This window comes from Apaloderma vittatum, unplaced genomic scaffold (assembly GCF_000703405.1).
Source record: "Apaloderma vittatum isolate BGI_N311 unplaced genomic scaffold, ASM70340v1 scaffold9931, whole genome shotgun sequence".
NCBI lineage: Eukaryota > Metazoa > Chordata > Aves > Trogoniformes > Trogonidae > Apaloderma > Apaloderma vittatum.
In genome coordinates, this window is record NW_009699585.1 from 24,977 (window position 1) to 38,018 (window position 13,042).

Consider the following 13,042-nt stretch of genomic DNA (forward strand, 5'->3'; position numbering starts at 1 on the left):
CAGCAAAGTCATCATTTCTGGGAGAGGCAGCTAGGATCAATCTCTCCTGCTCTACAGCCTGAGTTCCTAGTATAGCTACTCTCCATCTGTTCCCAAACTTTTGCTTCTGCAGTGCAAGCGGCACTCTTCTTACCTCATGGACCGGATTGTGAAGGACAAATTGCTGCTCCCAGTCAAGAGGTCAGATTCATAGATCCTTGGAGCAGTGGAAGCAACAGCTGTGGAGGAATCACAGAATGACTGAAATTAAAAGGGACCTCAGGAGGTCATCTTGTCTAACCCTCTCCCTGGTCTCAAAGGTGGTCAGCCAGAGCAGGCTGCCCTGGACCATGTCTGAATGGCTTTTGAATATCCCTGGGGATGGAGATTCTACAGCCTCCCTGGGCAGCCTGATCCAGTAATAAAGCACAGTCTTCAAGGAACAGCTCAGTTCATTAACATCACATGTTTGATATACGTTGGTGATGCAACCTCGCACCCCTGGAACTCAATCAAGTCACCAGGATTTATGAATTAAGCAGTTAGTTTCCATCTAGCAGAAGAACATCTTCATACATAAATGTGTCCAGTCCCTCCTGTGTAAATGCGCTGCAGCTCCTGTTTCAAGCACCAAAAGTTTCTCACTGCCATGAATATAGGCAGCAAGTCTAGAAATACACAGCAAATCTAAAAACACACAGCATTCTTTCAAACCAGACTGCATTTTCTTCTAAAGGCCTGAGACACAGCAAAGGAGTCATGCTCTTAAAATTGGTGAGGGAAAGTTAACGAAGTGACTGTTCTTAAAATGCACCGCTTAGCTGTTGGGGATCAGCTCTTTGGCCAAGACCGCCAGTACCTGGTGTAAGGATACAGTTCACAGTGGTGAAGATCTCTCGTAAGAATGTCATGCTCCGAGTTCTCTGTCGATTTGCCTGCAAGCAGAGAGACTACTGTCTGACTGGGCCCTCCTGGTTCATGAGGTTCACGTTTGATATTGACAGACTCTGCCCATCAGAGCCTGTGCCTCTGCAGAAGGCAGCATTCCTACAGTTTGGAATCAAGATACAGGACACCAGTCCAGATGGCATGTCCTCTGCGATGCCCCACCACACAGCATGCTTTCATAGCAGAGGGTAATATCCTTCTGTGTATAGAGAGGTTAAGAGAATCCTCTAACCCACCGTTACAATTTCACTAGGTGCCTTCCTTCAGCCTTCACCACAGCATGCTCCTTACCGTAATATAATCCAGAGCTGTAAATTGGGAAGCCATGGCCAGGGTAGCCCGAGTCTCCAAATTCTGAAAGAGAAAAAAAATTGATCGTGGCTCTGCTTGCGAGAAACTGAACTTGATGGCCCAGGAGTTCTCTTCTAGGTGTGGTCTCCTGTACCAGTAGTCATCCAACAGGTGGTTTGTCATACACAAACCAGGAGAACCTTAAGTTTCTCACTGACTTGACACTTGCTCTTTATCAGCTGGGATAACTACTGCCCCTGACCCAAGCTGCTGGTACTTACCATGTCCTGGAAATGTTTATTGAAGTCAGGTTGCAGGAAGTCCCTCATCTCACTGAGAATGCAGATGGCATGTGCTACTTGCACTTCCTCTATCTCTGGAAGAGACACTTCAACCACGCTGGCTCCCAAACTCTGCAGGTGCTCCACAGCTGCACACAGAACAGGTAAAGCACAAACACCATCCTTGAGTTCACCCAACTTCATAGAAGGGCTGCAAATCCCCTCCCCTCGAGAATTCAGAGACCCCATAGGCCAGTACAAGACAAGCATCTTCAGTGCATCACGCAGCATTCAGAGTGCTGCCACTGCTTCTCGTAGGTAAAAGCCTTCAGCCTAACTAAATTGCAATATTCTATCAGGGCACAGGCTTGCTGACAGGTGCCTAGTTTACCTGCCACATTTTGGGCAAGTTTTCACGTCCTCCCTTTAGCCCTACTCCGAGTTAACCCAAAGAGTAAAGGTGGCCTGACAATGCTTCCCTGAGCACATGACACAGCTAGCAATCTATTAGCATGAAGTGATTACTGAGCATCTTGAGATTCCCATTCAGAGACTCTTTTGAACCATAATCGTAGAAGAACCCAGGCGATACTCTAGAGACCAGCTCAACAGCACAAGCTCACAAAATTCTGATATAATTTCACAAGGCTGAACACAAGACTTTGGGAAAAGTGAATCTTTTGTAATCCAAAAAGAATCTCTTTCTTTCTTTGACCCCAACTTCTTTGTAAATACACAAGCTTGCCTATTTCACTGGCTTATGGTGTATCTCTCCTAAAGACCTCTACACTTGTAGAAGCATCACTGTCTTATGGAAATAAGGAGGCTGAAGAAATTCCAGGCAAAGCCTTAATACTGTGACCTCTCTCAGCTTCAACGCACAGGGGACCAACTACCATGCTGGGCTTTGTAGAGCTTTTCTACCCCACCCCCAAGCACTCACCAGGGTCAATTTTGCTAAAACTCTGACAAAGTCTCCCTAAAGGCACCATTTGGCTGATTTCAAGGAAATACCAGAGGACTGGATACATCACAAAGACCTAACCCTGTCCTTCCATTTCTTTTCCATTATGTTGTGAAACAAGTCCCTCCCTTAAAAATCTTTTATGATGAAAACTTGCAGAGTAAGTATTACTGAGCACAGATCTGTCTTTATGCAGACAGAGGCTTAGCACACTGGACTGAATTCTTCCATTGTAACCTGACAAGCCTACAACTGCCAAGCTTTTTAACCCTTAGCAGTCAGGAAAGCTTCTCTGATACAGAGCTACTGCTGTTTGTCCAGCCAAACCTCTCTGAGCATCTGCCTTTAAGGACTTGAGGTGAGATCTTTTTCATTCATACAGAAGAGGAGCATCAAGTGACAGCATGACATGAGGCAGAATAAGAGACTTACAGACTTGCCCTTCTTACCTTTCTCACAGATGGACAGGACTTCAGCATCACATGCCTGGAGAGAGTAAGAGGAAAGAACTAAGTAGGCCTTAGTAAACTGCCCTCCTCTTTTTGGTGAGCACATTCACCAAGACTTCAGTCCTCACAGAGCTTTCCTTGTTCCTGTGACAGTGAAACACAACCCTCCAGGACTGCCTTAGGCCACCTGCTCCAAGGGAACAGCTTGCAGGTCATACCCTTAAGGAAAAGAAAAAGCCACCTTTTCCAGAAGACAAGATGCTCCCTTCTCTGCACTGGACAGAGCCAGAAAGAGTCCTTGTTTTCCTCCAGGAAAGAAATCCTGAGCACATTTGTGAGGTTGCATTACAACTGCCAAGTGTAAGAGCTTGCAAGCTCAGTTTCTACATTGGAATGACAAAATACCACTCAGCAGCTACAACACGGTCACCAAGTGGCAACACCAATTTTCCTCATTTGACTTTAAACTGTCTTTTGTTCAGAAGCCTTGCTTCCTGCCGAAACAGCAGTATATGAGGAAGCATACTGCCACCAACTGCACAGCCGTTACCTTTTCTGATCCCTCCAACAGAATTTTACTCAAAATGCTGCCTTAGGGAAAAAATAAATAAAAACATAACCCTGTCAATGTTTTCAACCAGGCTACATTCCGTTCGAATTATAGGACTAAATGGGAGAAGCAAGAGAACACTGAATGCACAGAACTAATTTAAAATCTCATTATGTGAAGCAGCAGTGAGAGAGACAGAGAGAGATCAGGCACCTTAAAAAATGTCCAGTCCACACCCAGTTTTAAGCCTTTCAGGTCAGGAGCACACATATCAGACAGGGTTGCTTTTGGCTGTTTCAGGCCTGCAGGGAACAAATAAGAGTTCCTTCTTTTACCTAGGATGTCTCTAGGAAGGCAGAGCACCTGGGCTGAGAGAGGGAGAGGGCTCACCTACCATATGGATAGAGCGGATCTGGCTCAGCAAGGATACTGTAAACAATGGCTGCATCTGCCACTGAGGTACAGATAGGGCCTGTAGAACAGATCAATAATGATAAAAAAAAAAATTTTACAAGGGGTAAGCAGTACCTTCTTCCTAACGTCTTTTGCAGGCCTTTCCTGTGAGGACACCACACAGCAAGGTCCCCGAAGTGGAGCACAAGTCCTCTTACCTACGCTGACTGTGGAGTAGGAGAGCGGCAAGCTGCCGTGACAACTGATGCGCCCAAATGTTCCTAGAGAAGAAGAAATGGGCAGTTATCTAGATAGCACCAGATGCTGGTAAGATCTGACCCAGATGGCTCTAGTGCATCCGGTCATTAAGGAACACACGCCTGCCAGTCACTTTTACGCCTGCCGTTTCAGAGCCCAGCCAGTCACCTTTCAGTACTGTGTTCCGCTGACCACCATCTGTCTCATGAGGGAAACAGCTGCATTCCAACACATAGTGAAACTCTTTGTCCCCTATAAATTATTTGGTTGAGGGAAAATATGTGCAGGGACATTTTGAAATACACACGCTTGAATATGCGGAAGCTGCATCTATGGTATGGAGGATGGAGAGGCAGGAGCAGGATTATCAACAGCCAGGAGATACCAGCTTCTGGGAGAGATCTCACCCACTTTATCGGTGAGACTTTCATGCTTAAAACCAGTTGTCTTCTTTGAGTACTCATATCACTCTTCTGACCAGTTACATTTCTGTCATCATTATCTTCCTCAGACGAATCAAGATTAATCAAGTTGAACACGTGAAGGATGGAAAACGAGAGTAATGACTGACTATCTGGTCTCAGATGGAGCAGCTAAGATCCTTTGGATTGAAAAAACCACTCCCAGAAGTTGATATCTCTTTTAAGTGACAATCCTGCCTCACCACCTTCCAATGCTGTAGACACAGTCCTGTATGTTTCTTATGTCCTCTGCACATTCTCCTTGATTACATTCTTACTGCAAAAACTGCATTGCTGCTTCTTTTAACACTGAGGTAAGAGGGAATGGCTACATCCTGGCTCCATACAAGCCTATTACCAGGCTAACTTACCAGATATAAATCTGGGCAGCATCAGCCTCTTCATATAATTGGGATGATGGCAAACCATCATGGGTGGAGACACTTTTCACCAGCTTACAGACACCCAACTATGTTGGGAACACTTCTCAGCAAAGAAAGAAAATTTAAGAGGGATGAGTGGAAAGAAAAGCAGCATGCATGCTTTGTTTAGCATTCGACTCAAGTAAGTTAGGTTTTTTTGAACATCTGTTCAATAGTCAGTATTGAGAATACTTGCACTGACAGTCCAACCCACATGACTATCAGGGTTTTATGCTCCAGAGCTTCTCTGGTCAAGTTTTGCTTTACAGAAATGGACTGTGCCCAACTTGTTCATGGGATTCTGTCTGATAAGGCAAATAAGACACACACACTCCCCTCCAGGATTAAAGGGCTCTACCTTTCAGTCCCACCACACCACAGAATGAAGCAGGAATCCTCACAGAGCCGCCTCCATCCGTGCCAATAGCCACTGGGCAGAGACCTACCAAAAAACACCACAGGTTGACCTGTGATCAGAGAGACATTGTCATGTTGCCACGTCCATTCTGTAGCCAGCAGCTGTAGCCAAGACAGCACAGAGAGCTCTCTGTTCAGCCAGGAGCTCCCTCCAGCTTCTAAACCCCCTCATAAAAACTAAACGCCTGAGGTACTTTGGCTCAAGGACCTTCCTCCCACCACCGCTGAACTCCGTTCAGGACCACCTACCTGCTGCTACAGCTGCTGCCGACCCACTGGAGCTCCCACCTGTGAAGTGATTAGGCTTGTAGGGATTCCTAGGGATCTTGTGGTACCTGAAGCAGACAAATAGTGCTGAACCTTTTCCTAGGAGGGACCACGTGTACAACAGGGCAGGAAAAGATGCAGAAACACAGCTCAGGGATTCCAATCTCTTAGTAAAGAGCTATCACTTAATCCCAGATAGTGCTATGTCCCTAGAAAACAAGATGCAAAAAGGAATTCTGCCTCAGAGTCAAATCTCTCCTTACCATAAACAGCCTCTCCAAATGAGACAGACCCAAAGCAAGAGAAAGGATGCTGCTCCAGCTCTTCCGCCTGCTGCATCACCGTGCCTTTACTGCAGGCCATAGCACACTACATAATTACAGAACATGGAGCAGTTGGTGGCCAGCAATTCTGACAGACAAGTGAGCCAGCATCCCCAGCTCTGTCCTCTATCCCAAAGAAGCATCTCCAGTGTGACCACAGTCCCTAGACACAGAAGAGACCTGCCAGGCAGCAGGCTACCCAGCTGACCTCATGCAGCGAGAAAATGCCCTGGCACATTTTTGCAGTTGAGGGAGTGGGCAGTGTCATCCAGCTGCATATGCAGAAAGTGTGCCTTTACACATCGAGGCTGTGAAGACCACTGCTCTGAAATAGCAGTTCTGAGTGTGGCTTCTGCTGGAGAATTTGCAACAGTAATGCAAAGTCCAGTGAACATGTTCTAGCTAAGAAATAAAAACATGAAATGGCCTTTAGCCATTACTGTGACTGAGCATTAAATTAGCATTTGTTTTTTGTCACTTTTGTCTACCACTCATCCTGTAAACACTCATGCCACCAGGCCTGCAAAGCCTAGCAAACCAAGTTCTTTACTCAGCAGAAACCACTTGGAACCTCTCCTTCGAGTTCAAAAGACTTCAGGCTTCCACAGCTACCCTGACCCTCAAAATTCACAATGCTGGGTTTTCACACCCATAATGTCCTCCCTGCACAGAGTGCTTTCATCGTTTTCATTCTCACATGCTTACCCTATTTTTGTACCCTTCCCTGTCAGTTCTGGACAAACTTTTATATCCTTCTGGCCTAGGGGAAAGAGAGGGGGAAGGGGATTTTTACCTATTAGGGTTGCATCCAGTCGTTCCAGTCCCTAGTTCATGCATGTTTGAGACCCCAATAATGACAGCCCCAGCCTCTCGCAGCTTCTTGGCCACAGTAGAATCTTCTGTTTCGGGCTCCGTCCCAAGATACACTGTTCCCACGCGGTGATGGTAAGGTACCTTAGCAAGAAGACACCTCCTTATTCATCATAAAATCCTGGCAAGGTATGCAGCACATGTGGATGCTTCACATGCACATGCTTCACATGCACACACCCACTCCACAACACATTCCAGACACTAGGGGAATGGAGGGCTAGGAAGCTTCATTCTTGAGCTTGTCCCATGTTGGTTTCTGTTAGGAGGGACACTTAACCTTCCGATATTTGGTGCTTCTCCTGTGAAAAGGAGTCCTTTTAACACCATAATACAGAAGAGCAGAAACATGTAGACGGTCAAAAAGTCTGCCTCTCTGCAGCAATACAACTGTCTGTGCCCAGAGGCTGCAGAACAGTCACCCTGGACCCAGAGCAGCTTTATTTTCCATTTTTCTATGGACAGAGCTGCAGCCTTCCAGATCTGGAGTGCTCTGAAGCAAGGTACCAGGATTAGATGAATGCCAAAATACCAGATGGGCTCATTTTCAAGGTATGCTAAGTACTCTCCACTTCTAGGCAGCAATGGAAGAATCTGTACATAAACAGGACTCCCACCCTACAGGTAGGGCTCTGCAGAGCCTACGACAGCTTGATGGCACTGCCAGGAGTCTTTAAAGGTAACTGCTGTTTAGCTTGGAGAAGGGGGAATCTCATCGAGGATTATAAATATCTATAGGACAGCTGTCAGGAAGGTGGGGCCAGAATCTTCTCAGTGGTGTCCAGTGACAGGACAAAGGGCAACAGTCACAAACTGGAAAACAGGAGGTTCAACCTAAACATAAGGAAATACTTCTTTACTGTTAGAGTGTCAGAGCACTGGCACAGGCTGCCCAGGGAGGTTGTGGAGTCTCCTTCTCTGGAGACATTCAAAACCCGTCTGGACGCGTTCCTGTGTGACCTACTGTAGGTGATCGTGCTCTGGCAGGCAGGGGTTGGACTAAACGATCTTCAGGGGTCCCTTCCAACTCCTGCCATTCTGTGATTCTGTGTCACATGAAAAACACCTTGTGAGTGGTGATTTTCAAAGTAATTTGCATATTTCTGACATATGTCGTTTAAAGTAAGAAGAGAGGGCTGCTTTGCCAGTGGAGCAGAGTCAGTGCCTGAGAAACAGTTACACCCACCACTACAGATGCTTTTACACATTCTAATTTCATCATAAGAAGGACTGTTTCCCACCCCTACCCTCTACTCCCCACAGATCAAAGAGATCAGTACAAGATGTGGAACATGTCTGTTAGACCCAAGATCTGTCTTCACATGGCAAAACTTGTTAATCCTACTCATTACAAAACCACACGCTACCCCTTATTACAAACATATTCTCAGGCTTCTGCTGAGGAGTTGGCCTTAAAACCTTGTCACAGGGAGTTGTCCAGGTCGACCACTTGCAGCGTGATCTAACAGCTACTCAAGGAAACTCACCACTTTGAACTCTTCTTTCAGACAAACTGGGATGCCATCCAGATAAGACAGGGTACATTTATTCCTGTAACGAGCAGTGGAGGCCTCAGCCATCTGCACAGAGAGAAAAAAAAAAAAAAGTGCATGTTATATATATTTAGTTGAGCTGAAGGTCATTACAAGTATCAGAAAGAATACCAAAAACGGCTTTTTCAGGCTGCTACCAAGCCAACCTAAAAGTTTCTTTCTTCTTTCACCATATGCTGATGGAAAGCTATTACTTAGAAGCATATATGCTAACAGATGCCATATAAGCCCAGAAGTAGCATTTTAAATATAGTTGTCCAGCAGGAAACAGATTGCTTTAATGTTACCTCTATTTGCAGCAAGGAATGCAAAACTGTTTTTAGTTGTCTACAGAAGGAGGGAGGAAAATTGCACATATTATTCTCTGCAATATATCAGCAGGAGAGCCTCTGCCCCTCCTGAGGGATGCTACTGCTCTTGTGGTGGCAGAGGCACCTTTCCTGCCAGAGGCAGACATTACCAGCATTATTTGCTTCTGGTCCCATTGCACTATCGCTCTGAGTGGGGGCATGGATTTGTCGCAGTCCTCCAGCATGGCAATGATGTTCTTTGCTACCTGAGACGGCGTCAGCTTCCCACTCCTACAGGAGAGAAGTTGGGACTTGATTACATGATCCTCACACCACACTCCCACATGCCCTTTGTGTCTCATTTAGCGAGATGGCAGCTGTCACAGCTGTAAGCAAAAAACTAGATAAGAATCTGCCTGGGGTGTTGATTTCAACACAGCTGACATGATCAGGGCAACAGACTTCCTTCCTTAAAGGGAGAATTTGCCTACACAGCACACCTCCGACCCTCATAGTAGCAGAAAGAGCTAGGAGAGTTACCCAGATATTCCTGAACCACCAGATAAACAAGGACAGACAGCTCACAGCTTTACAGAGAGTCTTCAGCTCCTGAAAGCCCGAGACTACGAAACTCCCAGTATCACAAGCAAAGACCAAGAGGCCAGTTCTCTTTACACAGCCCTTCCATTACAGAGAAGTGGCTCCTAGTAGTACTGTAGTAACCTACCTGTAACAAACAGGCCTTCCCTCCCTCCTGGTAAAAATCTGCATTACACCACAAACGTGTCTCTGGCTGAAGCAAAAGCCTCACAATCAGGATGCACTTACAACACCAGATCTCAGCCTCAGCCTTTTGCTCCAAGGCCACAGCCTGCTGGCAGAGATGGCCCCCGAAGAACAAGCGGCAGGTGCGCAAGAGGATTTATCAGAACACTCCACACCTCACATGTGTCCTAGAGGCATCCAGGAGTTACTGAGCAGCCAGCAGCTCACAGAACCTCAGTCAAGGATGTTCTTCCAGCTTTTTCTGGGCTGGATGTGTTGACTGGGTGCAAGCAGGTTCCCCAAGGAGCTGGGGAACAAAGGGGTATTTCAGAGACCCTCAGTGCGGGCAACTCGCATCACCCAGATGAACCTTCCTCTTCTCATTCACGTCTTTTGGCAGACAAGGTATGTAGAAATCTCTCCCAAACATGACTGACAATAAGCTAAGGAAAATAGCGTGTAAAAATCCTTGCAGGGCTTGTAAAAGTCATGCCAGCTCTCCCAGCTGGTTTTCCTTTGTTATTCTATTAGAGGGGAAGGACTGCAGAGGGTGATGCTCAACAGTGAAACCTCAAGGACAATCCTAACAAAGAGGTGCCTGAGAGCTTGTGGAACAGCAGCAGCCCACTGCAGGGCAACATGTGAGACAGGTTGTTTCCAGACAATCAGTTTCACCTACCGGTAGCAGTCCAGGTAGTCTTTGATCCCTTTGAAGCTAAACCCATTGCTGGCAGAATCAGACCTGCAAAGAAAGGATTAAAGGGGCAACTGTGAACCACAAAAGTCACCTCTCCTTGGGCCTGCAGACTTCAGCATCATGGCCCAATGCATGCTTGGGCATCGTTCACTCACAGTAAACCTGCTGGTCACTGTCTGGACCGCTAGCCTGCACATTTCAGCTCGTGCTCTGTCAGTCTCCTTGCACACATGCCAGCCATCAGGCATGCTAAGGGTGCCACAGAAATAAGAGGCCAGTCCGGCCGACGTGTCTGAGTTGCTTCTTATTTCTATTGCAATACAGCAGTTGTTAAACCATTCAAAACTCATTCCCGGTTTGCCAGTCACCACTGCAATAACATCAAACAGCTAAAATATACTCCCAGGATCTCTGTCATAAGTTGGATCCAGAGACAGCCAGCAACACATATGCTGCGTGGTGAGAGAGGAGGAAAAGGCACTATGCAGCACACACAAGGAGGCATCAGCAAACTGCTTAAAAATTAAGTTGATGGCTCTAGCATGTACGAAATTGACTGCTTCTCACCACAACAGGAAGAATATAAGATCATCTGAAGAACTAACATACTATTCCTCTGACGTCTCTGTATCAAGACTCAAACCAGAAACCGTATTCTGGAACAGGACAGCATACAGCACCATAATGTGCTGTGCAGAGAAGAGGTAAGGCTCCAGTAACCTGCTCCATAATATTCAATATAGTGAGTATTGTCAATACGCCTGCAGAAAATACATCCCTCCCTCTAAAGCAAGGAGATGGAAGTTTTTCCTTGCTTTAGCTTAAGAACTCAAGCAGGGAGCAAGCTTGATCCTGCTTAAAGAAAATCATGTTCTCTTTAAGAGTTCTTGCAGGCACAAAACAGCACATCTGCAAACTCACTTAAACTCACCAGCCAACTGCTAAGCCTATCTGTGCTAACAGTGCAGCCAGAGCCCCAACAACGGCAGAATTTGGTCTCTGCTTAATAAGCAGGCTCCGTGAAGTCTGCAGAAACTTCACACTGCTTGTAACTACTGGAGTTTTAAAATTACACAAGGAAAGATGACTGACAGCACTATTTGTTTTGTAAAGTAGGTGGGGTGGAAAAAGATTTTAATTCAGATTACTGACAGCGACAGCTTCCCACTAATATAATAGCACCCACATGCGTGTTCTTCCACCCCACGTTTACTCGTCACATACTGACCTTGAATCTATCAGCTGCTTGACGATATCCAAAGTGCTTTTAGCTTCAGACTTGTCTTCTGTATCCTCCGCAGCAACCTCCGGGATAAACGTGGGATCTTCATGAATGTCAAGAGAACGCATGAGCGAGAAGTTGTTCAGCCTGAAAGAGAGTCACTCCTAGTTCGCAAGCTCTACCATGACTAATTTTTCAGACTGTTCTGAGAGAACCTTACCCAAGAACATTCTGCCTTGGCAGTCTGCTCCCACAGCAGGGAGTTGCAACATTTACAATATACTCTCTCACGCCTTTCCCAAAGGCAGCATCACATGTATTCTGCTTGCTTAACAAAGCCTCCTACCTCTTGACATAAGAGGAAGCCAGCCAGCCTTTGTAAACTCAAGCAGCAAAATGGAAGTTTTTCAATTCACTTTAATTACACATATTACCCACAGACTAATAAAGACAAGAATAGAGAGGAAAAGGAAAAAGTAGTGTAAGCCATACATTCAAGCACTAATTCTGTTAAAACGAGCACCTCTTCAGAGTTTTCCATGACCTGCTTCAACATAGTTCACTTGCAACAAAATACAACACTGATTGCAACACAAATCCAGGGCTTGGAACACAAGGAAAATCAAGACCCCATCACAGACGTCAAGGACTAATCCACTGTATGACAGCAGAGACACTTGTCTGGCTTTGATTCACTCAAAAAGCCTATGCCCTGAGTGAAAATTCAGGGATACCGATTGTGTGTAACACATCTCTCAGTGTCCTGGGATTTGCACAGATGACCCATCAAATGACAGGCAAACCATGAGAGCCAAGCATGAGCTTGAGGTTCCCGACACCTCTTACCTGAGCAGCTCCTACTGCAACATACGTTTGAAAGCACAGTTTTTAAACAAAAACATCAGTGTGAGAGAAGGAGAAAAGGCTGACCTAAAATAGTGAATATCTTTAAAAAGAACATGTTAAAACCTCTGAACTTTACGGTTGGCCTCATTTTCCCACCACTGCTACTATTCTTTTACCACTACTGGTTAAAAATACAGCAGATTTGCACATCCACAAGCTTCCAGAGAAAGCTGCTCTTTAGAAAAAGAAAGGCAAAGAGGCAAGCTGGCTAATTTGGTTTCTATGCACCTGCTTGTGCGTGAAAAAAGGTTAATTACTTCTGACAGAGACCCACTCACACCAGAGTACTTGAAAAAAACCCTAACAATCTACTAAACATCTATGAAAATGTCTTGCTCACTCTCCAACCAAGTTATGCAACCTCCCTCTTAGAAAAGGTCATTTCAGATAACCTGTAAGTGGTGGTCAAGGCAAAAACCTTTTAAAAAGAAAAAAAAGAAAAAGGAAATTTGGAGGGGGAGAAATCTCCCCACTCTTACCTCATTAAGAACGGCAGTAAGCAGATTTGTCCAAAAGCCTAGAAGAAAATAAGCAGAAATACTGGTTTGCAGTAACTTTGACCTGAATGCCTTCCTCACTAGACAAGGAATACTGAAGGTGGTCACAACTGCTGCAGTCTCAGACCACCCGAGAGCATGCAACACTACATAGTAAACAAACAGCACAACACTTGTATTTCAGGCCACAAAACTAGCATGAAATGCTTCCCCATTCACCTCTTGTATTCATATAATTA

At 45.6% G+C, this 13,042-nt stretch overlaps 1 protein-coding gene across 1 annotated transcript in view; it reads right to left on the bottom strand.

The window, feature by feature from the left end:
- The window catches only part of LOC104280701 (fatty acid amide hydrolase-like), a gene marked incomplete at its 5' end in the record, with an annotated part of 13,657 nt that extends 834 nt beyond the window's left edge, over positions 1-12,823 (bottom strand). The window contains 16 exons of the mRNA XM_009878436.1: positions 134-218; positions 839-914; positions 1,219-1,281; positions 1,500-1,648; positions 2,913-2,949; positions 3,676-3,764; positions 3,857-3,934; positions 4,074-4,136; positions 5,355-5,438; positions 5,663-5,748; positions 6,797-6,957; positions 8,361-8,453; positions 8,887-9,007; positions 10,161-10,223; positions 11,407-11,547; positions 12,786-12,823. Coding sequence (XP_009876738.1) covers positions 134-218; positions 839-914; positions 1,219-1,281; positions 1,500-1,648; positions 2,913-2,949; positions 3,676-3,764; positions 3,857-3,934; positions 4,074-4,136; positions 5,355-5,438; positions 5,663-5,748; positions 6,797-6,957; positions 8,361-8,453; positions 8,887-9,007; positions 10,161-10,223; positions 11,407-11,547; positions 12,786-12,823 — 1,427 coding nt within the window. The remainder of the gene's footprint in view (positions 1-133; positions 219-838; positions 915-1,218; positions 1,282-1,499; positions 1,649-2,912; positions 2,950-3,675; positions 3,765-3,856; positions 3,935-4,073; positions 4,137-5,354; positions 5,439-5,662; positions 5,749-6,796; positions 6,958-8,360; positions 8,454-8,886; positions 9,008-10,160; positions 10,224-11,406; positions 11,548-12,785) is intronic.
- Between the last annotated feature and the right edge of the window lie 219 nt (positions 12,824-13,042).